Here is a 27,832-nt window from a genome sequence, read left to right as displayed (position 1 = left end):
TTATAGCAGAAAACAAAACTTTGTGTTTTAGTGAGGCTGTGTAGTGAATCACAGAGACATAGCAATTTAAAGGGGTTTTTATTGTATTGCACAAGGTATTTATGCAATCCATGTAGGTACTGTATTGAAGGATCCACATTTTGCAAACATTGGCTGCTGCTGCACACATCACTAGCATTGTGAATAACCAGTGCCTTCTTCAAAAAGTAAAATAACCACTTGCAAGTTTAAGCATGTTGTGGAAATAAATGAAGAAAAAAGCAAGGACTATTAATACATATTTCTCTTCAAACACACAAATACACAATTTTCAGAAGAGCACCAATAATGCCAAGCAAGTATTTTGATGAGATACTGTATGTGTAGGCTCTGCAGTAAAAAGCCAATATGCACACAGAAAATATATTTCAACTTTTAAAATAATTTAACCATAATATCTTGCATGTGTCACCTGTTTACAACATAACATTTCATATACAATGTCAGACCCAAGCCTCAACATGTGTAAATTTGTGCATACTCATTTAAAGCAACTGAGACTCTGGACCAGGTTATTCAAGCCAAAAAAGCCTTCAAACTGTTCACAACTGAATTCAGAGCTGTAGTATAAGACCAAGAAAGTAGTTATGGTGAATTTATAACAGAAATGGTACTATGGAAAATGAAGAAAAACACTATAAAACCCTCAAACACAAGGTTCTAGAAAGAGGCCTACACGTAAAGTGATATTGTAATAACTTATAAAAGTGAATAATTAGTAAAAGTCTCCTTTCTGACATTAAGAGATTCTCACATGTTCAGAAGCCTGTAGAAGTGAACTAAGCAAATATCACAATCAGTATCATCCTCAAACACTGTTTCTTAAGTTTCTGATCATTAATACTGGTACTTAAAAACATTTTGTATTTGCTGAAACTGATTATTAAAATTTGCCTTCCTGATATGAGAATTTAGTGTAATAAAAATCATGAAAAACAATAGGTAAAAAAATAGTATTTTAAGAATATTTTTAGAAAACTCATCTTACAACTGCAAATACAGCTGATTTTTAAGCATCTGCTTTTGAACTGTGGTCTTTTTAAGTGAATCACTTATTAAGAAGCAAGGGAGTACCAGTTCTAAGATTTATTCTTGTCCATTACATTGAGGACCTCATCCAAAAGTGAGGGCCCCAAGTCAAGTTGTAATGAGAGAAGGGAGCCTGCAAGATCTGAAAGGGATTCTTCTGACTTTGTCTTGGTTAGTTCACATGAAAGCCGACTGTCATCCAGTAAATCCACTGTTTGCCAATCCGTGCACCGTTCAGAAAAGCTGGATGAGTGACTGTCGCTACCGTTGGTAAAATGTGAAGAAGAACCATTTTGCCCCCATATGTCATCTTTGTACGTTTCTTCATCCTCCATCTCTTTACCTTTCTCCTGTAGTTTTTCTTCTATTACTGGCTCACAGCTAAGCCTAGGATTTCTGGATGACCTGATGGATTCTTGCTTTGAATTAAATGTCACTGGTGACAATAAAGGCAATGTAAGGGCTTGAGAACCCCCAATGGCAGGAAGGGAAATAGCATTTTTGAGCACTGGTGATGGAGTTTCTGTAAACATGGATTCAGAAGTGCTGTTTGCCCTTAAGAATTCATTGTGGATACCAGACTGGCTAACTCTGGTTTCACCTTCATTTCCAGGCAACAGCTCATAGTTGCCCTGCAGAAATGAGATGTCTCCGAAAACATCATGCTGTCCCTCTTTTCCAATGTGTATGGTATGACGAAAATCTCCAAGTGGAGGACTGATCATATCAGGAGATAAGATATCCCTTAGTTTGAATTTCTTTCCTTTCTTATTGTTAGCAGCTTTCAAGTAGATGGGTGTCTTGGCTGGCATCTTGCTTGTAGTTTCTGAGAGAAGTAGTTAAAAAAAAAAAAAAAAGGAAAGGAGAAGCCTCTTACAAAGCCAGTTCTTCTCAGGAGACCTTCAGTGTTAGCAATGTTACATCGTCATCTTGAACCACCCTTGCACACAAACTCTTATTCTTCTGATGGAGAGAACTGTGGAGTATGTGAAGGTAAATGTCTCCCACATCAGCTCTTTGCAAGGTGGAGCACAGGTTTTGGGGTCAGGTACCAACCAAATGCTCTGCTACTTCTTCCACTTGAGAAAACCTGCATGGGATACAAAATAAGGTTATCATTAACTTTTCATGGTTCATTCCGTCTTGTTTTTAACCAAACCCCAAAATTAGTAATGGTACTGACAGTTCCAGCCTACAGATTTGCTTTATGATGTTGCTTCCCTTCATTAGGCAGGATAAAAGAGTTCAGATTAACAAGGGCCACCTAACCTTTCTCTGACTTCATTAGCTTTTTTTGAAGTCAGACTTTTTAGACACAGTTGCTGAGCACAATTCATTTGATAAATATCACTATCTCAATCTTTCCTCTCCTTATTATGGCACTCAAAATGCTGACCTTTAAGAACACATGAAGAAACACATTTATAACATTCAACGACATGAAGTTTTTGGTAGATCCAGGAAGACTGACAGTCATTCAGAAAACTGTTTTAGATACGGAGTAGATGCCCTTGATTTACATAACTGGGTAATCAGATCACCATTCAGATACTTCCAATTAGTGCTGGAACACTCACAAACTGTAACGTTTCCAGTAATTGTGCCCATTTAAATAGATAGCTTTAGGAACTAGAAAAAAGAGCTCTTCCAGGTCTTTACAATTTGTTGGGAACATCCAAACTCACATGCTTTAAAGGAGACTGATTCTTGTGACTATACTCTTTAGGCTACATGAATTCTTCATAGCAACTAGTTATAGACTAGCTCATGAATTATGCAGACCACAAGGCCACAGTGATTTAGAGTTGCTCTGTGCAACCAATTTTAACAGTCTCTGCAAACCATGTTGTCCTACTAGAATGTGGTCTTTGAAAGGTCTGATAGAGCTAACAAGGGCTAACAGGCCATTAAGTCAAAAAGCTATTGAAAAACACTCTTTTTTAATACTTTAATGGCATATTTCTTCCTTATAGTGTCAGTTCCTAACTCTTGGACACTCTCAGAATTAACACATTTTTTCTCCTGGACATTTTTATACATTCTTCTATTAAGTCCACGCACCACAGATCCCTCTCTCTCATTAGAACACTCAGCTACAAATCCGTCACCCTATTCCATCATCACCCCCACTGTGCAAAGGAGATTACAGCTTTTACACAGCAAGACTGTTCTATATCATAAGAGGAGGGAGCTGGCTGTAACAAGGGCTACTTTTGCTGCCTTTTACTTATGCCCTGGCAGGGTCTTTCCTTCACCAAATTAAGCCCAGTACAAATCACCAGTCTAAAACTTAGCACTGTATGGCTACACACCCAGGTTGTCAAGTAGCATTTATGCATTTTAACAAATCCTTTAACCACAGTAATTAGTTCCTACAGTTGGGTACTTAACTGTGCATCACAAGGGAAGCTGGGAGTCTAGCCAGGTCAGTGCTTTGGTTTTTTTGATTCCCACCAGGTATCTACTGCACTTTGATAATGTTGAAGAGCCCTCCCCCACAAAATATATCAGATGTAAACATGTTAAAGCTGAAATACAAAAGAAGGTCAATAATTTGATGTTGGGGAAGATGAAACAGGAAAGCCTTATAAATATGATTGCCCGGCCTTCAATTTATGAGGGCATTTTATACTTTTAAGATCAATTTTGAAAATACAATTGATTGCATCAATCAATTAAAAGCACTTCAAAGCTTTCTCCTACACAACAAAATGGTAATTCATTAGGATCTACAATAGGAGATTCACATTACTCCATGGCAGTACTGCAAGATACAAAAGTAATTCCTGAGTAAGATCTCTGCATGTGCCACCTAGAATGGGAACAGAACTGATCAGTCAAATCAACCCTGCAGTTTTAAGGTCTAAAATTCACTGCATTGTTTCCCCCCATTTATCACTCTGCCCAAGCAACCCATTTAACTAAACAAAATGCCCTCAACTCTACAGAGAAGACTATTATCAAAGCTGAATGGTGAGGTTGTTTTACAGTTATCTAGGGGTCTCAGCTCTATCTCACTTCCTAGAAATAACAGGCCAAACTCCCTCTGATTTTAATTTCTCATTATTTAAGGTCTTTTAATTTGAATTAATGACAATGTAATGACAATGTGGTCCAAAGCCATGCCTGTTGGTCACTAGTTTAAAAATGAAAGATAAATGGTAGTTCATTCAAAGCTTTCAGGGCTCCCACCACTTAGGATCTGTATCAAAAATCATTATCACCAAATTCCACAGGGAGGTTTTAAAAAAACTTGAAGGACACAATGAAACATCTGAACATCAGGAAACATTAAAAAGAAAATGTAAAATAACTCCTAGGTATAAATAGGCCATTTTAACATACAAGAAAAGCACTATATTTTATTTAGCTCATAGCTCAGGGGGAAAAAATACAAAAACTCTGAAAGCAGCACAAACTTTGGAGATCCAAATCTCCTTTAGTTCTTGCACTACGAGACAACCCCAGTAAGGGGCAGTGTAAAACCACACTACCTGAGATGATGCTGCAAGAGACTCCACTATCAAGAATTCTAAACCCTCTCTATACAGCACTCCCTTTAATTGTGAAGGCCTTGCCTTCCATTTGGCCAGTGCAAGAGGCTTTACATTTGAAGAGAAGAAAGCTCACAATTACGTGCTTTGTGCAAGCACCATTTTCTCTCCTGAAAACAAACGCTATTCTTACTGCAGATTTCAGTACCCACAGTACTGGAAATCTGCAAACTACACCTTTTAAATAAAAGAAAAGGGCTCCCTTCTCAATGGACAGGCCTTCCATGTACAACATAACACAGCTTCAGAGCAACTCTATTTTGTTTCTGCATACCTATCCTCTTTGTCAACTACTACCTAAAGGAGTGCAGATTTTCAGATACTTTAAACAAATAAATCTGGATATATTCACTAAATCTACAATACTATTTTTATTCATACTTAATTTGCAATTAAATAAGGAATAATCCATATAAATAATTAACATATAGCATATTTATACACACACATATATATATAGTAGTTCTTCTAGTAAGAAAAAAAAAAATCTAAAAATCAGACTTTGGCAAATGAAGAAAAACCTAACAAGACTAAGCTTCCAGCTCAAATCCTAGAAGACAAAAATCAGTCCACAAAATTTTCACAAGAATCTTAACACCTCAACACCTGCACTCAACAAGATTTAATGGAATCTCAAGGGCACATGGGCTAATGGAAGGGACACAAGACAACCCAGTCTTGATATCAGGCTACACAATAAATTTCTCCTTGTCTTAAAATGAGACCTTTTTCAGATCTTACTGCTAAAAAAGTCTCTTGTTTTGACTAATTTCAGCTCAGTAATCAAGTGATTGTATAGCTAAATTGGAAAGCTGAGTGAGAAATTACCAGAAAACCAGAAGTCTGCAATCCTGGACTGCCAGCCTACAGTGGAAGACCTTAATTTAAGAGAAAAACAACATGAAAGGGTTTTCATTCCAGTTGAAAAGATATCCCCTCTCCTAACAAGACCCAAGCATGAGCCAAACCAGAGGAATTTCAGCCCAGTGAAAATTAAAGTTTTAGTATGGCTGTAGCACTTGCTCATTTTCATTCCTACCACTTCACACTCTCATAAGTATTTTGCTTGGTAACAAAGACCAATATTTTAAGAGGTGCTTCTCAATCTGCCTTCTGTCCACTTAGCAATCATCACCTTCCACACAGCTCAAAGTTTTCCATGGATGCCTTAGCTTATTACACGGTCCATTTTAAAAAAAAAACAGACTATCAGCAAATATCTCAACAGCTAAGCTTGCAAATCCAGAGACAATTAAGGGTCAAGGTGCAAACTTTTATTTGTGCACACATCCCTAGAAACCTAGATCCTTTAGCAAAGAAATTAGAGAAAGAAAATCACATTTCCACAGAGCAGAGCCAGAAGTGACTGTGTGTGCTGGAAAGCTTCTGGGCTTTCTCCAGGGCAATCCCTTGCAAAGGCTCTGCCTTACACATCACTGACTAGAAGCATGTGAAACTCAGAGAAAGGCCTTTCCAAAGCATAATTTAAAATATAAATTAATTACCTTGTGGAGCAAGTCAATAAGAGAAAACTGAGTCTGTACATCATCTAAATAGGCAAGTGAAAGCACAGCAACATAACCAAAGACAGACAAAACTATGCAACAAGCAGTTGCAACTTTTCTACATGATGAAGTATCTGCAAGCATAGAAGAATTAGACTTTAGGGCTTCATTTTGGGTTTTACATATCAGCAGCTTTCAGCAGTACAAACAAACTCTTAAGAACATCCTGGTCAATTACTTTCACTATGTCTAAAACAGCATCAAGTGTAAAAGACATTTTTACTGGTTTTATAACAGGGGCCTGAAGTAATGCAGTCACAATTCCTGAATGCTGGTGAAATACACTCCCAGTTAACCAAGTCCTCAGGTACAAGAAAAGCATCAGATGATGCACCACAGAGCTTACCTTTTATGTTTCTGGGGACTCAGGTGTCCTTATCAACCTTATCAGGCTCTGAAGACAAGAGGCCACAAGTCTGTCCACTTCTAGACCAGACCACCAGCTCTCCACTTATAAAGCCACTACCTTCTAAAGTAGCTTAACCCACATCAGGTGCTAACACTTCTCCCTCCAGATTGTTTATCTAAATTTACATTGTTTGTAAGAGGCAGAGCCTTTGAATTCATCTGTATTAAAGTCAACTTCCCTTGATCAGATTAGAAGTCCTTGGCTCCTTTGCTTCTCCTTTCATCAAAGAATTGGCACCTTCCTGATTAAAGCTACAGATTTAATTACTTTATAAAAACAATCAGGCTAAACACACTTCAGTTCAACTGATTTTCTCAACTGCACTCAACTGACTCTCCTGGATCAAGTCTTACCTATTTCATTGTGCCATCACATATACTATTTAGAAAATGAAGGAAAAAAATCCCAAATAATTTCCACAGCTACAGAAGCACAGGTCAAGAGAAGACCTGACTCTATGTTGCAGTTGATTCATTTCTACATTGCCCTAAAAAGACAGAGATGCTATATGCCAGCTGTGAAGGTATTTGTCCACCCTTCTCTTAAAATTCCCCATACATGCAGACTACATCCATTAATTTACTTCACAGAGGTCAGTTGTCAGAGAATATGCACCTAAATTATTCCCTGTTCCAATCTGGGTCCTGATTAATAGAATAAATTATTTTATCTATTTTAGCTGTGGATAAATTAAAAAAAACCACTTTTTTTAAAAGGCAAAAAAAAAAAATCACATAAGCACATAATTTGACTTCCCTTGTCACAAAACAATTTTTTCCCCATAAATCAAAGACAAATAAACAGACACTAGCTGTGAGCTGTCCACTCGAAGAAGGGTTAATTGCCACTAAGTGTAAGCACAGACAGGGACAGGCTGCATACAGTGCCTTTCTCTCTAGATATCTTCCATTTCTCCAGCAGCTTCCTCTTTCCCCCTCCTCCCTAAAACCTAGATTTACAAACAAAGGAAAAACAAGTTCTTGATTTTTAATTATTGTATTATTATATTATTATATTGTATATTATATCTCATTTAACTCTTGCTACCCTACTCTTTCAAACAGATCAACCTTGTGTAAATCATGTTAACCAAACCAGGGAACACTTTCAACTAATTTTAAACCATTAAAGTACTCATATATTATATGGAAATGAATGCAGTATTTGATCTATTTAAGTATTTAGCTTGTAGGAAAAAGAAACAAAGGAGAGCAAAGCTGATTTGGAGGGAAGGAAAAAAAAAAAAAAGAGGTCTAATTTGAGCAACTGGCCTCAGTCTCCAGTTATTATTTTGTTCTTTATCAGTCTGAGATAACAAATGCCCTTTATCAACCAGAAACCTTCATCCTTGTTAAGGTACTTGAACACTAACCAAGTTGTTTCTCAGTCATCATTTTTGAACGAAGTGAACAGGGGAATTCCTCATGTGGTGATAGTGGGGGAATAATTTTAAGCCTTCTGGTGTCTCTCCCTCTCTCTTTTGAACCACATCCAATTTTTCAACATTGTTTTCCAAGCGGATCAGAATTAATGACAATATTTCAATAAAATTCTCCCTAACAGCATATATGAAGATAAAAATCACTTCTTTCCATCATCACTGCCTTGTTTATAAACAAGATCATACTTCTGCTCTTATTCTCACCCTCTTACAACAGGAATTTTCCTGTATTTACAGGGTAGAATTATATTACAAACCATTTAATAATTCTTGTGCTGGTATAATAAAAACAAGTTCTCCAGGCAGAATAAACTATACTGGAAAAAGTAGAATTTGTTATCCTTGCCTTTTATTAGTTCAGAGTGGGCATCTCAATTTAGTTTTTTTTAGGATCAATATACAAATATATTAATTTAATAAACAAATTTTGGCAGAACAGCCAGTGGCAGCGCTCATATTACACTGTTTGTCCAGTAAGACTCTACTCCTTTCCTTGGGGGGAGAAAAGCTAAAAAGCTTTCCAAATTATCATTCTCCAGCAAATAAACTGGATTTACATTCTACAGGATAAAAAGCAATGCCATACTTCAGAAAGAGAAACATTTTATTTCAATGTGCTCAAGCTGCAAATCAATAAATCAGTTGAGCTTTCTCTGTCTCCCTCACCAATATCCATCACCTGCAAATTTGTACTACAACAATTTTGTACTTATTTGCAAGATGCTCATAAAAATACTATGCAACCCATACCATATAAATAAATCTCTGTATTGTATCAGTAGCAATACTCCCCTCTTTGATGTTGACTTATTTTTGACATTTACTCTGAGATTCTAAATATTTTTAATACATGCTTTGTTAACACTGTAGAGGACTAATATTTTTAAAATCTGGTTGTGATGCAATAAGAAAATAAATGCCTTACACAGTCTGTTTTTGCAACTGTGCTTACAACCACTCATTAGAATATTAATTAATAACTCTTTTTTATCAAGTTTTTTTTTTTTTTTTTACTTTTTGGCAGGTTTGAATCACAGCTTACTTTCAGCTTTGAAAAGTTAGCATCTTTTCTAGAACAATAAAAACCTTCTTTTCTTTTCTCCTTGTCTCCAGAGAAAAGGATTTAATGAGCTCACTGTATTCTGTTGTTCAGCTTCATGGATGGAAACAGGTCCCTTTTCACTACCTTCTCCTTAGCTTTGCTGGCTGGTACATTCATACATACAGATTTAATACCATGTATTTCATTGGCTTCCAAAAACTGGATGAACACAAGCCCATGCAGATTTAGGCAGAGGTGCATGTCAGTACAAGGTGCAGCAGAGCACGTTAATAATGCAGCTAGCCATGGTGAGGTTGTGCTATGTCAAACAGACTGCACGCTGAAGCACTGTCACACATCTCCTCCTACAGAGTCACACACCAGATGAGCAAATAGCTGGGTACCATAAACCCATAAGCCACCAGATGGACAGGCTTAAAAACTTGTCCATCAGTTCTCTTCAGCTACAGGGAAAAACATGAAATGGGACAAAAGAATGACCCCTACAACCCTAGCCGATGTGCCACCTAAAAGCTGGCAAACTGCTCTGGTTGAAACCTCAACTGTCCCCTGCCATGTCAGCCAGCACTCAGATCAGTTTAAGTGGATTAGGAATCCACACTCCACACCCTTTGTGATTCTGAGCAGGTTAGCATAGATGGCTTTCTCTTTTGACACAGAGGGTGTAGTTCCTCAGCCCAACTCTGCTCTCAAAGCCGGTTTAAGAAGTTCCCACCTTGGATTCCTCACTGCTCATTGCTGGTTCCTGGCTCTGCACCGCAGTTCCTTGTACCCTTCACAGGCAGACGGATCTACCAGTCACACTTCAAACTGGTCACAGCCGCAGTCCTGTCCACTGACTCACTTTACAGGACGGGCTTAGCAACAGCTGCAGCTGCCCGATGGCAGTGCTTCAAGAGAGTTCAAGCCCAATATAACTTGCTGTCAGAAAGGCATTCTCTCCTTCCCCCTACCGTGTGTACACACTTGACCCCTTACAGGCCAGTTCAGCACACAACAAGGTGAAAACTAACTAGGAAAGAAGTCTAAAATCACTAGGCTTGGTGGGAGACTGCTCCTCTCTGCTGTAAAAGTCCTTTCATTAGCTAAGCTATCTCTTGAGACACCACTCTTAGAAAGCAAGGAGTTGTGGCAGAAGGGCTGAGGAATCCTTAACCATCTCTCCTGCAAGGAAAAGCGTCCAAGGAATTACATCTAGACTTTATGCACTCCTGATGCAAAAATGGCTTTGTAGCTCCACTTGTTTCTGCCTTAGGGTTCCCAAGGCTGCTGTCATACTGAAATTAAGTTTTTCTAACTTTATTTAATATATTCGTACTATTTTTGGAAAAGACCCTTAGTTTAAAATTTCCGTAATTGCTAAGCTACTGACAAAAGGCAATCTAAAATATAAGTATCCTGCAAGGTTTCAAGAAAAAAAAAAAACAACAACCCAACCACCAAACCCACAAAACCCTACTCTGAACTCCTGACCTCCAATTCTCAAATATGCTTCATCTCTAAGTCAAATACTCCTTATCATCTCCTTAAAACATAGAAGTGACACAGGCATATCACAATCACCAGTTCTATTATTCATTTTTCAGAGTGTTTAAATAAGTATTGACCATCTTTAAGTGGCTGATAAACTAGTTTTAAAACAAACTTGAAAGCCAGAGAGCCCTCTATAAGCAAAGACTAACAATGAGGTCGAGATATATAGATACAGAAAAATCTAAAGTTGCACAGACTTATTTTTTTAATTATGCAAAAGAAGGATGAATCTTGTGCTCTGTTGCAGTTCTGCCTCCTTCAGAGAGTTGAATGATCATCAAGATGAGAGCTAAGTTGATGGCATTGGGGTAGATGGGAAAAAGGAAATGCTTCAATAGATTAAAAAAATCCTCACTGAATTACTTTTTTGGTCCAACTCATGCCCCCTTTAAAAAATGGGGCTGAAATCACACAGCAAATAGGGCTTCTAAAATTTTATTATCTACATGCAGTTTCAAGTATATTGTTAGTACAGCTAAGGTTTATCACCCTTATATGAAACAAAAGGGAAAACACAGAAATTACATCTTCACAGTGAGTTTATACTCTACTTCTAACAAAACAACTCCACTATTTGAAGGCACCATTTGAGCAGAGGTAAGAATCTGGAAGAATAAGTGACAACTGGAAGACATGTCATATTCTGGTGCTGCTCTGCAGCATGTCAGTGACACCTGCAACGTGCCCCAACTCACAGGGATGCACCACACTGGACAGCAGTGAAGGGGTCCCCACTTTCTCTCAAGACATTTGGTTCTCTGCCTTGAGTTGCTTTGCTCAACTGATCAGACATCCTTTTTTCTGGAATATATCAAGTAGTATCAGGGTGAATTCACACTTTGTGCCAATAGTTGTATTGCACATACTGCTCTTAAAACCGGTCAGAGCAAATGACTCTAATTTGAAAGAAATTAATATACCCAGCACTAGTACAGAGGTGTACTGTGTGAATATCCAGAGTGCACAGTGGCAATTTGGTGGTAAAGCTAGTTTACTGATTAGCAGCTGATATTTCTTTCAAACTCTAAATCCCACGTAGTTAATTAAACTGTCCAAAATATTGTTGTCTCAAATCCCACTAAAGCCACCTTCTCAACACTCAGGGTTTACATCAGCCAGCACTCAGCACCTATCTTCCCATTATTGTAGCCATATTTCAAAAGATAAGTACAAATCTAAGACAAAGCTTAAGCCAAATGGTGAATGAGATGACAGCCCTTGTACAGACTGGACTTGGAGCGTGCATGTGCAGGCAACATAAGAGGATAAGTAAATGGGTCAGGGAAGCATGTGGGATCCAAGCAGACCCAGTGTACTGCAAGTTAAGTCCTGTCTTTGCAAACTTCTGGAAAAGTGTTTTGCAGACATTCGTTTTCTCTCAGCTCTCTGCAGGGGCTCCTGCTTAGAGCTTTGCCTTGAGACTGCAAGAGAACATAAATCTCTCTGTTCAAAGGTCAATATTTCAAAGTGCTCCAAAATGGACGTTTTGTTTTCAGAAGTAGTGTCAAGGGAAGGCGTATTGGCGGCAAAAGGAAAACTTCTAGTGGGCAGTCATATTAGGGTAATGTAATCATGACTCATGCTCCTCACCCATTTCCTGACTAGGGCTGTGCATGATCAAAAGAAAGCCAGCCACAGCAATGCTGCCGCTCGTTAATGTTAGCTGGCCTGAAAGGATTACAAACTACCAGAAAACAAACTCATTGCAGAGCATCCTATTTAAAGCCTGACATAAATCGACACTGACAAACACAGTGGCGCAACACTGAGCAAAGCAACTTGTCTTTGTTGCAAGAAACAAGTTACAACTTTTATGATGAGCTCTCCTACCCGAACCAACCCTCTCGCACACCTTTAAAATACTGTAAATCCTTGGGAGGATGCCTGGGGAGAGGAGGAGAATGTCTAGTCTCTAGTTAGTATCTAAAGAAATGCAAAATGCAAGGACCTTTTGGAGAGAGGATCACACCGAACTCAGACTGCCGTAAAACACCTACAACCTCTCCAAAAAGGCTGTAAAAGAACATACAGATGGGACAAAGCACGAATTGGGTTGAAGTGTCTCCCACCTTATAAGGAAAGCACTGCACGAGGCAATTTCTGTCTCAGTGCTCCCCTGTTGAGCATCCTGAGTGAAGCGTATGCTTAATGATGCAAATTGCTCTTCATTTGTATATAGACTTCTTCAGCAGAAAACAGATTTCAGATCCTTGTTGGGACCTCGGTCACATTTAATTTGTTCCAAAACCCACATTAATGAAAACCCCCAAATTAATCAGATATTTCAACAGAAACTAGGCTAGACATTAAGTAACAGATACCAACACCCAGCTGCACCTCTCTGCAGTCCTCACAGGCCAGATAGAATCATAGAATCATTCAGGCTGGAAAAGACCTTTAAGATCATCAAGTTAACCAGACAACTCCTTTCCCTTCCTCCTACCTCAGAAGCAGAGCTAGGAGCCCATGTTTGCAGGCCCCTTTCACTCCTTTACAAATGCCAAGTAAGTGCTAAACATGCTCCTCAGCATCAGTTACTGTGTTCCTTATGGTACTTCCAACAAGGGAGATCAAAGGGGAGAGAGATTCTGAAGGTGAACATTACATACATAATCCATTGTCAAAATCACTGTTCATAGATTTAAGACTGATCAGCAGTGGCATTCCACTCTCAGGATACTGAACAGACCTCTACCAGGTATCTGACAGCCAAATTCAACCCAAATTTAACAACTAAGCAATGCCTCAGCTCACGGTTTAGCAATCTTACCCTTTTGCCCCTCACATTAAACAGAGATGGGAGAAGCAGTGTTGCACAAGGCAAAAGTTATGTTTAGGTCTGACTAAACCAATACCAGCTAAGTGTACTGAGTCTATACTTTATCCAGGTTGCAGTAATTACTTCAGAATTGAGAGAAGCTGGTTCTGAAATGGAGCACTCACACATGTACCAGGGCTTTATATTGCATTGTGACACTTGCTGCTGGACTGTTAAAACTCTGTTCATCTTGTTCATATGACTCTAGCAGCACAGAAATGAGGTGTAGCAATCCCTTTGGGCATGGATGCACCTCGGTATTGACCAAGAACAAGCTGTTACCACATGCTGCAAGTCCTTAATGTACCAATACATACAACTGGTATGGAAAGCAGTGGTGTGTAGGCAGAAAAGTAAAGGAACATAATTCTGGGACCTACTTTCCCATGTAAAGGGCATATTTATTTACTTAATCCTCTAATAAGTAGGTAAGATGAAATGCTACCTTTACTGCCGGCTATTTAAAGCAAATTTCTAATGGTTCTTTCAAGCTCCAGGGAATCAAAATTCAAGACATGGGAGAAGCACTACATTACTTAGTGTGGTTTACCATCTTCAAAAATTTAAGAAAAGATGACATGTTTTAGAGTCCAGGGCAACACAGCTACTGTGCTGACAAAAACTTCTGCTGGGGGAGAAGGGAAATCAAGCAAAATAAAACACAACAATAACAAAAGAAACACTGCAACACCAACTCAGAAAACAAAAGCAGTGTAAAGATGGTCAGAAACCAAGCCACCTAAATAAGTGGACAGGTATTCCTGATTTTCTTACTGCAGGCAAAGGAAGAAAAACTGAAGTCAATTTCCTCGTCCTGGGCTCACATCCAAACCATACCCAGCAAAAAACCCCCACAACATATAATAGTGTAACAATGCATTAGGATTGCATTCATTTAAGGCACAGTGTGGGCCTCTCTTCTCTTGTCCATATGGTTCTTTTAACAGAGATAGCATCTGTGGAAACAAAGGCAAGGAACAAACTATAACTCCCTGAATTACACAACAGCAGAGACACTGTACTTGAGAAGTTTAAGAGGGAACTTGCATTCAAGTAGGGCATCAACATCTCAGTGTTGCTGCTTCAGTACTGGACCAGAAGAAATTATTGGATAACGTAGGGCCTGTTCCACAGGCTCTCTGGATATAGCTCCCTTGGAAAGGAAGAGAAAAACCATAAGCAAAAGACTCAAACACAGTTCCATCAAAAGGCATGTACAGTAACTTCTAAAAGGAAGATATCACCCAAGGGGCATTCTTTCTTTCCCTGTGCACATGCCTGCTAACCTGGATTCACCAGAGGTATGCTCCTTCTGGCTGCTGAAGCAGTGGGCAGCATACCTGGGCTTCTTCCTTGGAGCCCAAGGAAGTCCTTACTGGAGGAAAGTATTAAATAGTTCACCAACAGCTACTTAGACCAATGTAAAAAGTAGTTCAGCAACACCCCTGTTGCTATAGTCATAGGCTTCCTAAGTTAAACCACATCCTTGAGTAAAATGGGATTTTGTTGTTCTTTTGTTTGTTCCCTCAGAACACAGCACGAAATAGGGTTCATCCCACAATAATTAAAATTAAATATGTATCTTCTTAAATAAAAATCCAGCCACGGATATACTGCTGTTAAACTTCTTCTATTCCTGGAAAGACCTAACCCATTCACTTGAAAGAACAAAAATGGGAAGAGACAATTTAGCATGGGAAAGGAAAAAGGCACAAACAACAATGAAAGAAAAAAATCTGCACCTAGTCAGTAAACTAAAACTCTCCAAGTACAACACATTAGCAGCTTGCAGGAAAGCAGTTAACTTTTTATAGTCACCAGGTTCCCAGATTAATGGCTGTGATTGAGTTCACACCTCCCAAAGTGAGTGTTTCAAATTGTCTGAAACAAGTCAGGCAATTTCACTCAGGGCGCCAAGAGGCTGAAAAAGCATTACTTCTTAAAGCAAAATCTCAACTTTAAAAGCAAAAAATCATGAATACCTGAAAAATCCAGAGACTCTTAACCTGACTTGCATTTGGACTTTTATGTTCCCAGTGACTTATTATCCAACAGACAAACTGAGTGCTGTTTTAGAACTTGATTAAGGCTAATAAATAATAAAACTCCCTTAATACCTCTTGCTAGTTACCTTTCTTATCCAGAAGATACAGAAAATTTTTCACTTGTTTTATCAGACACCAAAATATTCTTCTTGAGCTTTCCACTGAAATTCTGTAATTTCCTATGTACCCAGAAATAGCCATGTGCTCCTGGGTCAAACACTTTGCTGATAGCTTTGAAAACAACTAAGATAACTTTTTGAGTCACTAGTTTACATCTTTTCTCCTTCAACAGTAATTGAATCAGTGTAATTATTGGAGGCTATACTGCAAACTAGATCAGAATCAAAACTCTTGCTTTACTAAATAGATTACAAGATACAAAACTGGCACATCTCAGTGGAAGGACAACTTGGAATATATACACAGCTCTTCTTTTAGCCCAGTACATCCACTGAAAACGACAAATATTCTTTTTTATGCTGTCACAGGATCTTAGATCAATTATGAGTTCTTACACAGCAGCTTAACATGCCTGATGTCATAGGAGTTTCTCTCCATTTGCAGGCCCTAAAAGGTACTGCCACTCCCAACTCAGACTAATGATAAAAAAGAAAAATTGTAGCTTTTTTCCTAAGGGCATTTGGAGTCGTGTGGGCTTTCTGCTCAGCAGGACTTGAAGCCTGCATAACCAGTGAGTGCTCTTTAAACTCTTTGCCTTGAATTGATCCATTTCAGTTTGAAAACTACCCTAAGATGATCTGTACTGGAACACTTAGAATCAAAGGGAAAAATCAACAGGTAGATAATGAAATTGAGGGATAGAGTGGCCTTGATCAACTATGTCATGATTTCAGCTAGGATAGAGTTAATTTTTATCCTGGTAGCTGGTACAGTGTTGTGCTGTGTTTTAGATTTAGGGTGAGAATAATGTTGATAACACGCTGATGGTTCAGATGTTTCTAAGCAGTGCTTACACAAAGTCACTGCCTTTTCAGCTTCTCACTCCACCCCAGCAGTGAGTAGGCTGGGGAGAAGCTGAGAGGTGACATGGCCAGGACAGCTGACCCCCACTGTCCAAAGGGATGTCCCACAGCATATGGTATCATGGTCAGGATACAAACCAGGGGGAAAGGTGGCCACAGGCCACTGCTCAGGAATTGGCTGGGCATTGGTCAGCAGGTGGTGAGCAATTGCTCTGTGCATCCCTTGTGTTTCCTGTCAGGTTAAACCACCTCAAGCTGGTATCTGAATCCCAGCAAGCCAGTTGAGTTTTAACAGCAGCCCAAGTCATGCACTCAAGTTTAAAATGGAAGACTAAATCACAAAGGCCACAGTTTCAGGAAGGAAGACTGTGCTCAGAAACAGAAATAAGAGGTCAGAAGAGTTAACCAGGCTGAACCTCATCCTCTTGAACTGTAGTCATAAGGGGCTAGTGCAATTCCCTGCTGCATGCGAGAGCACTGAAAGGAAAGATCCAGTATTTCTGTATTTGGCTATCATCATGTCCAGTTCCTGTAGCCACAATTCCAAGAGGATTCATGAAACAAAAAAAAGGTCCAGGAGAGCCACAAGACTGACATTATCACTTACATTTCATAGAAGGATAGAAACATTAAGGTTGGAAAAGACCTTTAAGATCATAAAGTCCAACTATTTAGCTTCAGTTTGCTAGACTGAAGCTAGTCAAAGCAATTACAAAAGAAACATACATTTTTGGAACAGCAAGAACAATTTACTCAGGCTTATGGTAGATTCTCTGTTATTTGAATATTTGTTAATTTTTTGTTTGTTTTTTTTTTTTTTTTAAGAAATTACTATTGTTTAATTCAAACAATTCAGGGAGAGCCAGGAGTCATACTGACAAAGAACTGGATAATAATTCAGGAAAGGCCTACAGCTTGTCATAATCAAGTTCCCAGTGGTCTGGTCTGACTTTTATCATTCAAGATATGAACAGTATTCTTCCCTAAATTCATGGCATTTTTCTTAAGAATCAAGTATTTGGAACAGTATTTTTATCTCAGTAACGCCACACTAAATTTTTAGAGCATTTCTGCCCACAGATTTTGTTTCTTTGGCCATCAAGATGATTATGAAGGTTGAAAGGACAAATCTGGTAGTTATCAGAATAGACCTCTCATCAGAACTGTTGTGTTTGTAAAGTTCTCATCTTTCAGCACAAAATAGAAAAAAAAAACCAAAAAACAATTAGTAGATCGCTGTTTTGGACATTACTTCAAATCGTGCATGGAGAACCAAATAAATTCTATCCTGTCAAATTGCCATCCACAGTTTGAGATCTTGCAAGCTTTAAAAGCTGTTCCTCCTTTGACACTGTGCAAGCAGAAGGGCACCCGTTTCACAGCAACTTAGGCCTCTTTAAAATGTTAAGTTTTTCCTGTTTGTTTTGAAGTACAATGTCCAAGCGGGGTATCTAAGATCCATGATCAAGTGGAATCCATGTCCAACTACAGATACCCAGTTTTGAAGAAAAACACAACTAAAAATATTCTATGTGGCTTCATTCACTTTTACTCAAAAAAAAAAAAAATCACACAGTTCTTGAATTTGAAAGTACAACTCTAACTTCTTTTCAAGTCACATCTCCCATGTATTGTTACTACTGCAAAACTTGACTTTAGGACCATATTTGTACTTTCAGGATACTTATCCCAAAATGACAAACTTTGAAATTTGGAAAGCCCAATAACTACCACCAGCTACCTCAGCAGATGGATTGAAAGAACACACTGAATCAGAACACCTGAAAAATCATCTGGTACCATTTCAGTCATGGATCTTAAATGTACACAGACACACAGACAGCTGCTCCTACTTCTGCAGATACCACTTTTATTACAGAAAGAATACACACAATTTCTCAGCTGATGCCTTTTTAACACGTCCACCTACACTTCAGCTGTCTTGAAAGCTTCCATTTTAAGGCTTATTTTCAGAGTTGTTTATCAATATCTGGCACTGCCATTCAACATTTTCTGTCCTCTTCTGCAGCCATCTGTATGTGTTTATTGGGAGGAATAGGAGGTGGGAGAATTTTAACCGAAGTTTTTAAACTGTTTCTCTAATGAGATAAAACAAAATGATCTAATTCTACTCCCCAGCTGTATCATAAGGTCCCTTACTTCTACAGATACAAACCATCAAAATCCACAACATTGCTAACAGGATCTGGCACTTCTGTACTTTTAAATGTGTCTTTTCCTGTCATTCTGAATTAGCAGGACAGGCAATGTCAAGGTGTTAAAGTGTATAATTTTTTACAAGATTCAGTAGCTTTAGTGTCTGACACCTAGAATCTTCTGAAATCCAGTCTATTGAAAATATTAGCCCTCATTGCTTACATTGCTCCATCCCCACAAACAACTCAGCTGGCAGGAATAGCCATCAACCCAAATTCAGATCAGTGATGGAACCTCTGCATAAAAACCAGGGATGTGGAACCAGGAGATGGAGGACAGTGGATGTGGGGAAGGAATTAAGGTTTATTCACAGATGCAAGGAAGACATTTAGACAGGCTTGATGCAGGAAAATTGGTTGGAATTCAGCAACAGGAGTAATTTGCATGTTTAGACTGCTCATCTGCGATTGAAGCCTGCTTCTTTCCTTGCAGATTTTTTCAGTTATATGCAGATTATATATTTGTATTTTCAGAGATTATTTGGATACACTTAAAGATGTACACTTGAATGGATATACTGTTCATACCAAAGGCAATGTCAAAAAACCACCAATTTCTCTGTTGTTGCTTCATTAGATAACAATTCTGTCACTTCCTCCTATACAGCTGTCAGAGCATCTCCCAGTAATCAAAATGTTATACCATGCCACAAAATACCTTATTTACAATTTTTATTTCTCTGCCAAGGTAGAGGCAGGTTGTACTCTCAAGGCAAAATAACTACTGCAACTAACAGTGAAATTAATTCTCAGACAAAAACGTGAAAACCGCCCACAGCATAAATTGCATAATTGTTCAGCACTTCCATTTGGAGAGGCAGGTTTTATTTTTGTCCTCACAAATTCCTTTAGGAACTCCTACATATTAATAACCTTCTTGGACTCTTGCTATTATAACTTTTTTTCTTGAGGACCAGAAGCATGCATTTTTAAGAGAGCTGTACAGTCCAGTGCTATCAAATGGATTACTTTGTTGTACTTGCTGCTGACCTCAGGGGATCTTATCTGAAAGACTCCAGAGGCTGAGATGGGTATTCATACTGCCTGAAGGTACACGAAGAGAAAACCAGAAGAAACAGCAGCCTCTCTTTCCACCAAAATCACAGTAGGCAAGTGGGGAGGGACATGCAAAACAGAGCAGCAGCCATACAAATTACTGGTCTGCTCAGTCCACTATCTTTGTTCCCAACAACAGATTTTCCATTCAGTCTTGAGGATTTCTGTGTGCCACTGATTATTTTGCTGTTACTAATAAGAAACAGGTTAAGCAGAAATGCTAACAGTAATGAGCAAACCTTTGCATTTAAGTCTTTCATCAAACTGACTAGATGCCACTCCTGCCTTCTAGGCAGCATGACCAAAGTGAGAAGTGAATTACTACAAATTTGTACTAGTGCAGCATCACACCCCTAACCACAAGCCAGGTATGTAGTATATTAAGAATTACACACACATAAAATGACAGCAATAACATCTCACAGAAGACAGTTCTTCACCTGTTGTGTCTTTTGGGGCAAGGAATACCAACAGAACTGTAGCTGCTGTGAACATCACTTTCCTCCTATTTCACCTTTCCACTCCAACTGTTTGGACTGAAGCAAAGTACAATCCTGTATGCCATATATACAGCCTATGCATGGACATGCTACTCCATTCTTCACTTCTATATTCCCATCTGGTTTGCAAACAATCAAACAGAAGAGACCCCCAGATGCATTACATCTTACCCTCCTATGAACCATGGTTATTATTGCAAGGTCATCTGCTACAGGAGCCATGAGCAAGCAAAGAATCTGCCTAAACTTGATCAAGAGCAGTAATCTATGGTATCCAGAGCAGAAACACTGAGCTGCATCTGACCTGCAGGACAATTCATGGCACTACTCCTTCCTTGTCCCTCTTTCACTCACAATGTAGTTCTTCTACTGTTCAAACCTTCCTTAAATTGGGCCAACCCCTAACATTATTTCTAGGAGCAATGTATCCTTCAAAGGGAAACACCAAAGACTACACAGCCACAAACCATCTTCCAGATGAATAGAGACAAATCATGGAAAAGCCAAAGAAAAGTGCCTTGGCAAGGACCACAGTGCTGGGGAGAAATGGCATGGCTGGCCTTTACATGGCATTACAAAAGGCAGAATCTACACCTTCTTTTCTCTTCACCCTCACTGTGGCATGTGCAACTTCCAGTTTCAAGGATGCTTTTGTTTTTATTCTTCGTGGTTACAGAAACATGTACTCTCAAAGAATCAATGAGTCATATTAATGCTTCAAATCACGTGGACCTCATAAAACTCCAACTGATTAGGCTATCATTTGAAATCTGAACATGAGAATACTAATCTAACCATCCTCTGGAAACATATTTTAACCAAACTGAAAAAATGCTTTAGTTCCCAAGAGACAGTTTATCAAATAATCCAAAAACAACTACAAAAAAAATAAGAAAACATTAGCCTCTTCTTAATTAAGATTTATTATTCATACTCTTACAGGGATTAGGATTTCTCCTGCTGATGATGGTGACTGAGAGCTCTGCTGGCTAGGGAGCTGGTTTCACCAGCTCTCTGCAGAATGGCTTCAGAGATGCTGACTGTGGTAGCAGCAAAGCACCTTTGATCTTCCTTGCAGAGTATCACTGAGAATTATGAACCCCATAATTAGAAATACCATATGTAGAGCACTAAGGTTACAAACTCAAAGAACACAAAGTTAGAAAATCCCAAGATTGTATTATTTGTGGAATCATTGGATTCCTTCATCATCTGCACCACCCAAAACAACTATGACAGAGCAGGGGCTTCAGCTTTAGCCCAGAATTTCAAACAGATCTTCCTTTTTTCCTATGTCTCACCTAATTCACCCCACATACTATGTAAGGCAAGAGAACTATGAAAAATAACGTGACCTTAATGCACTTATATATGCATCACCATTTTCTACAGGCTTTTGCCAACTTATGGATAGTTGCTTTTACCAGAAAAACAGGCTTTAGAGTTTTGGGTTTGCTTGACTTGAATGTTATAATGTATAGATTTCTTAGCAGGGAGGGAAAAAAGGAAATTTCAGACTATCAGTTTGCTTTTATTTACTATTTTTATGCTAGTGGCTAATATTCATAAAGCAAAAAGCCCCACATTTGGAATGAAGACTCAACACCTGTTTCCTTTGTTTTAGGCACAACACAAATCCTCAGACACATATAAAGTTTCTACAGCAAAATAGTGAGAAAGGGACTCGAAACACCTGGTATTTCAAAGGGATGAAAAAAAAATACACCAAGCCCTACATTTTAGATCTTCCAAGCAAAGATATGAAGTAGTATTTATTTTTAGAAAGTTCTTACAGATGCCTTAAAAAAATTAATTGCCATGTAAATGTACCTAAACAAGCTTGCAGACCTGATTAAGCAAGTCATACCTAGTCTCAGCTTGTCATCAGCTCTTGTCTCTCTACAGAAGGTCAGCTGCTGTTTACATGTAATCATAGAAAAGTTCACTTAGCTCATTCAGAATGAGACCCAGCACAAAAACTCACAGTATCAGTCCATTTAATTTCTTATCTAACATGCTCCCCGTCGACCTTTCTGATAGAAATCAAAGCAGTGTATCAGATTTGGTGAGCTTTTCTCTATTATTCCGTGCAAGTAAAAACAGCATGAACACAACATTTACATAGTTAAGTTGTATGTTGTTGCTTTACCACACATAGTGGGGGTTGAAACCTTAATGTGGCTCCCTGGCATTCATGAGATACTAGGTCATCAAGTTTTAAGAGTATTGCAAGACTCGCTAATTTCAAAGATAAGAATAACTGTAATTCAAATTACTTGTGCTATATATACATTTCAGTAAAATGGTCTTGCATTGAAACCTACCAAGATCATGACGATACAATTTAGTATGAGCATTCAAAAACGACTCTCACATTTTCAGAGTTTTAGGCACTAAAAGTGCTACTTGGCTGTAGGCTCGGCCGGTAAATGGCCTGCAAATGGCTTACCTTTCCTCTTTAAAAAACAAAAGCACAGCACAAAAAGGAGTAAAATACATTCAGCATTCACTAGCCTCTCAAAAGAAAAATCTCAGTTGCTTACCAAGATTATTGACTAGCTGTGCTCCTGCAGACTTGACTAGCGGTAAAACCATAAGACAAATATTTGTTTCTATATTTGACTATTTATTCCACAAATATCAATGAAACTAAGTAAAGGTATAAATACATCTTGTCACCCTAGCCAACTTTGTCTTCTTGTAATCATCCCATTTTATCTTGGCAGTGTGCTTTCTGAGGCTTTACTGGGTCTTGATTTAACCCCTGAACTATGAGGAAGTTAGTCTTGTCAGCCAGTTCCAGCTGCTCCCATCAGACTCACCTTCCCAGCAGTCATCAAGCTGGATCAACATCGTTGCTCAGTAACATTAGGAATATCAATTATGAGTGTAAATACAGAACATTGTAAAATATTGTAAGCAATGCTTATCTGCATGAATGTCAACCAGAAATTTTAACACAGCACTGGAAGCGTGTCTCTTCTTCAGCATAAGCTTTACTTGAGTCATGAGTTGTTGCACCTTTTTCTGTCATCCTGCTTCACACTTCACACAGGATGTACTGAACTCGGCAGAAGAGCCAGAACTCTGTTATCACTGCTCCACCCAGACACATCCCTTAGCACCCCCGAGCCGAGCCGCTTTCACTGCCTACTAACCCCTCTGCTTCTTAGCAAGAGGAAACCATTGAAAAATGTCCTCTACCCAACAGCTGAACACAATTCTCCCCACATCCTCGTTTAAATTCAGACTTCAGGTTGTTAGGGAAATTCATCTTGCTATCCCACAAACAAACAACAGCTTCAGCCAACTGCCTTCCCTACAGCACTGCACCCATGGAGATACCGTGGCTTTTAGGTACAGACCACCCAATTAGTTCAGTTTAATCACTGGGGGAGGGAGAGTTCTTCATGAGATGGTTCAGGTCTTGAGAAAATATATTTACTCTGATGTGATCATAAGAGGGGGAAAAGAAAAAAAAAAAACCACCAAAAAAAGATGGTTTTATTTGTTTGTTTCCAAAAAGTAAAATTTGCATGGAGGAGGCTAAAAGCCTGTGGTGGTTTACATCATTATGAAAGGCCAAACAGGCATCAGGTGACCTGATCCACAGCAATTCTGTTAGCTAGGGTGAGGAAGAAGAGGAAGAACTGGTCAGAGAGCATTGCTAAGCCCCTGGGACATACATGGTCTCACTGGCAAGAAGTAAAGGAGAAACTGACAATAAATTCTGCATGGCAGAAAGAAATTTTTTAAAATGCAAGTTCCCTTTTCTTCCCCTAACTATTTGGCAAAACTTGGGCAGAGGACCAGAATTTCTTCTAGAAGAAACCATCTAGGTCAGAAGACTATAAATCAAAGCAGCCTCCCTAATTATGAAAAACTGAGAGCAGAGCATGTTCTGCCATGAACTGTGGCTTTTGTTGGTTACAGTAAAGCTGATACAAGTGGTTTGGATCAGTTTTAGATGCCTCTTTTAAGTCAATGTGACATCTAGCCACAGCAGGCAAACAGGGATCTTGCAGACCCACGCTGCCGCTGCCTCAGGGAAAGAGTGGCTCAGGGCTGCCTCTTAGGTGATATCCATCTCTTTCTTTTCTGAAATTCACCCAGGCCATCTCCTGGTGATTCAGGCTGGCTTTACCAATCAGAGAAGAGGGGCAGAGGTAGTTTCTGCAGCCTGGTTTTTACCTCCGTGGATGTACAAGGTGCTGCCCAGACAACAGTAACTGTGATTACCTTTAATCTAAGGAGAAGATAGGCCCTATTGTTTCCTTCCCAGATACCGCTGGCTTATGCTGAGGCCAGGAAAAATCATTCCCTTCTGTACTATCATACCGACCAAAGAACCTGCTCACCTCCTCTCCTTCGCATGCTCTAATGCAAAACAAATGTTTAACAAGGAGTGCCTCGAACATAGGAGTTTTCTCTTGCTTTTCTGAATGTTTCTGCTGAAAGGCTATTTGTAACACACCACAGAGTGCAACTAAATCTTACTGCTAATGCTAAAACAGGCTGAAACCTTTCAGTACAAGACACTTTAAAAATAAATCCTTGCAACAGTAATCACCTGCTGATACATGCTTTTATGTTTAGCCAGCTGCCAAGATGCCACATCTGTCACTTCTTGCTTCCAGAAATGTGCTTTCCTTTTCTGTAGGGAACGAGAAAATTCTGCTTCTAGAATTGCGCTGAGTATCATGATGCCTTTTTTGGTATCTCTGTCATTCCTCTAAACATCTGAGCCATGGCACATGGATTATAAGATTTCTGGTAGTGTGTATCTAAAGAATTGTTCAGCTTTAGATTTTCATGCCTTAAACCTTCTGATTTTTTTCATCTACATTTTCCTGAACAATGTTACATCCTTACAACCTATATATAACTGAAATTAATGGTCCATGCATGAGTCCTTGCCTCCCCCCCCAGATATTTTTCAAAGGAAAGTAAGAGATCAAGATCATATTTGTTGCATTAAACATTTCATAATAAGCCTTCTTCCTATTTTTAAAACATAGCAACAATCTACAGTGACGCAAGTCCTAAATTAATTGCTTCCTCTATTTTGGTCTCTTTTAAATTTCAACTGAAAATAAATCAAGTCCTTTCTATTAATCTGCAGCCCGCATTTCTTCATCAGCAGCCCAACCCAAATTCTCAAATTTGACTTCCCGACTTGAACTCTTAGCTCGACAACCAGCATCACACCGGGTACCGACTTGCCCCAGCGCAGAGCTTGCCCTTGGTGCAGCCCCAGCCGGGCAGGGAGCAGCGCACTCAAGCGCACGGTTGTTCTCAGCCCCACGCAGGAAGGCGCGGCGCAAGGGGACACACCGCACAAAAAGGGGCGCAGCCTGTTTCGGGGGGGTGTAGGCTGGGTATGCCTTCTTGCCTCCAAGGCAAGGGCATAAAATCAGGTATGCCAAAATACACTGGGATGGAAATTTAAACCGATACAAGGGCGAATTTCAGCTCGGAATTTCAGTGATGTAGAAACACCCCGAGTCCTTCTAAGCGATAGCTCGGGCATGAACCTCCTGAGCTCAGCCAACACGATCATTAATGGGTACTTTCTCTGGTCACCCCGAAATGCATAGCCTCCCTCCCAGCCCCCGAGCGGGCGCGCAGTGGCCCCGCCGCCGCCCCGCAGGTCAGGAGAGGCAGCGCCGCGTCCCGGTCGCGCAGCCCGGCGGCGGCGGCCCTCCCGCTCCGCGCCCCGCTCCCCGACTTACGGCGCTGCCGCTGCTCCCGCGCCGCTCCTCCCTCCCGAGCTATCTCCCTCCCGCCGCTGCGGAGCCGGGAGGGCAGCGGGGCCGCCCCTCTGCGACTCGGGCCGAGCGCGGCACCTGCGAGCGTCTGTCAGTGCGCGGGCGGCGGCGCCCCGTGTGCCGGGGGCGCGGCGCGGGGCCGCGGGCGGCGAGCGGCTGCCGCGGGAGGCGGCGCTGCCGGCGGCGCTGCGGGCGGGGAGGGCGGGCTGCAGGGAAATCCTGGCACCGCGGAGCGCCGGCGGGGAGGCGGGCAGGGACGCCGGGAACAACCACAGTTACAATAAAAGGTTCCCCCCGCTCTTGTTTTTTTCTGCTGTTTTGCGGGTGTGGGGCGTTGCGGGCAGTCCGGGAGGCCCCCCCTACACACTGGTAGTGCCCCGATGAAGCCCTCGGGTGGGCAACCCTCCTTCCCCCTGTCCCCCGAGCACGGTCAGCTCCGAGGTGCGCTTTAAAGCTAATGATTTCTCACCCAAACCCTCTTGCCCCTCACCTCTTTGGCACCCTCGATCCGTCAGAGCTCAGCCCGCTCTCCGCCCGCCGCACTCATTCATGCTGCCCGTCCTCCATTATTTACGCGTTGTTAAGGAGCGCTCGGGCTTTCAGGATTCGGCGGTCTGTGATTTACAGGTAACCGGCAAATACTGCGAGAGCGGCGAGGCGCAGGGGCGTCTCCTCCCGCCCAGCGGCGGGGCCGGAGCGGGGCAGTGGCGCGGAGGTACTGCGCGGGGCGCGGAGCACTCAGCCTCGGCCAAGAGCCCTTTAATGACAGATTTAAGGGCACCTGCCCGTCTGTTTTATACAAGTGAAACTGCCTTGCCCAGACGGGAAAGGGATCAAAATAGCTGTTGGCAGTCCAGCAGGTTACTGACTAGGAAGCCAAATAAATACTGTGCTGATGTTAAATTTTTTACAAGTTCTCTGGTTAATCCAGATAGAGAACCCGGCATTGGTCCACCTCTCGCAGTGACATCCTCCCAAAGGTTTCTGTTGGCGGCTACCTGGACTCAACACTTTGTGCCTGACAGTTTTACCGAAGGGCCATTTTTCAAAATGTTACTTTTGGCACTGCCATACAAGCACTGCATGTACCCTTATTGAAATATTAAGTGTGGTATATACCTTACCCTGGATATTTTTCTAAATATTTACATAATTTTCATTACATATGGTGTTTTGAAATCAACGTAAACAGTGGATGCATTGTATGTAAACGTGTATACTTAGTTTAAATTATGTTTACATACCCACATCTGGGTGAGAGAATTTTCCCCTTTGCTCTCTTTGCATTGCAGCACTCTGACCCTAAAGCACTTTACCACAGGGTAATTGCATTTTCTTTTTTTTGTAAATACAGTACCCAAATTCAGAGAACATGTTGCTTTCAAGGTGTTGAGACTGTAATATTCAGCATGCCCACAGACCGCCGTGCCCTTATGCATACAGGATGATGTCTCTGGGCAGGAAGCATCATGCCATGCATGGCCCAATCCTGCTATCTGAAATGAAACTTACAAAGAAAGTAGTGTCCTTTCACATTTTTCACAGTTTCTCATTGCTGAAATATTTTCAATTCTGTGAAAATCTTTTTAACCATTTGATTTACATATCACAATGATAAAAACCCCCTCAAGCCCTCCATATGTCGTTGAACAGCCAAGGATGAAGTTGCTTGCTCCATGGGAGCAAGGGCTTTGTGCAGAGTCCTGCCCAGTGCACGGCCTCCCAGGTGGGTGCAGGCAGTGACACAGCAGGTGGTTGGAGGCTGCTGCCCAGGGGATTGGGATGGCTCTGTGCCCTGGCCTCCGACAGTTCT

General features: G+C 40.4%; 1 protein-coding gene across 2 annotated transcripts; it reads right to left on the bottom strand.

The window, feature by feature from the left end:
• Nucleotides 1-59: 59 nt before the first annotated feature.
• CDC42EP3 (CDC42 effector protein 3) lies at nucleotides 60-26,665 on the bottom strand. Of its 2 annotated transcripts, none has more exons than XM_071429842.1 (2): nucleotides 26,510-26,665; nucleotides 60-2,158 (listed from the first exon to the last, which is right to left on the bottom strand). In XM_071429842.1, the coding sequence occupies exon 2, from the start codon at nucleotides 1,878-1,880 to the stop codon at nucleotides 1,119-1,121; it is 762 nt and encodes a 253-aa protein (XP_071285943.1). In that variant the 5' UTR covers nucleotides 1,881-2,158; nucleotides 26,510-26,665; the 3' UTR covers nucleotides 60-1,118. The 2 variants fall into 2 exon arrangements, with proteins under 2 accessions (XP_071285943.1, XP_071285933.1); XM_071429832.1 differs by lacking the exon at nucleotides 26,510-26,665 and adding an exon at nucleotides 25,984-26,202.
• Between the last annotated feature and the right edge of the window lie 1,167 nt (nucleotides 26,666-27,832).

Source organism: Agelaius tricolor, unplaced genomic scaffold (genome assembly GCF_023055355.1).
Source record: "Agelaius tricolor isolate 1412-34295 unplaced genomic scaffold, bAgeTri1.0.p SCAF_1, whole genome shotgun sequence".
Lineage (NCBI taxonomy): Eukaryota > Metazoa > Chordata > Aves > Passeriformes > Icteridae > Agelaius > Agelaius tricolor.
The sequence above is the reverse complement of the archived record's forward strand: the minus strand, read 5'-3'. Positions and strand labels throughout refer to the sequence as shown.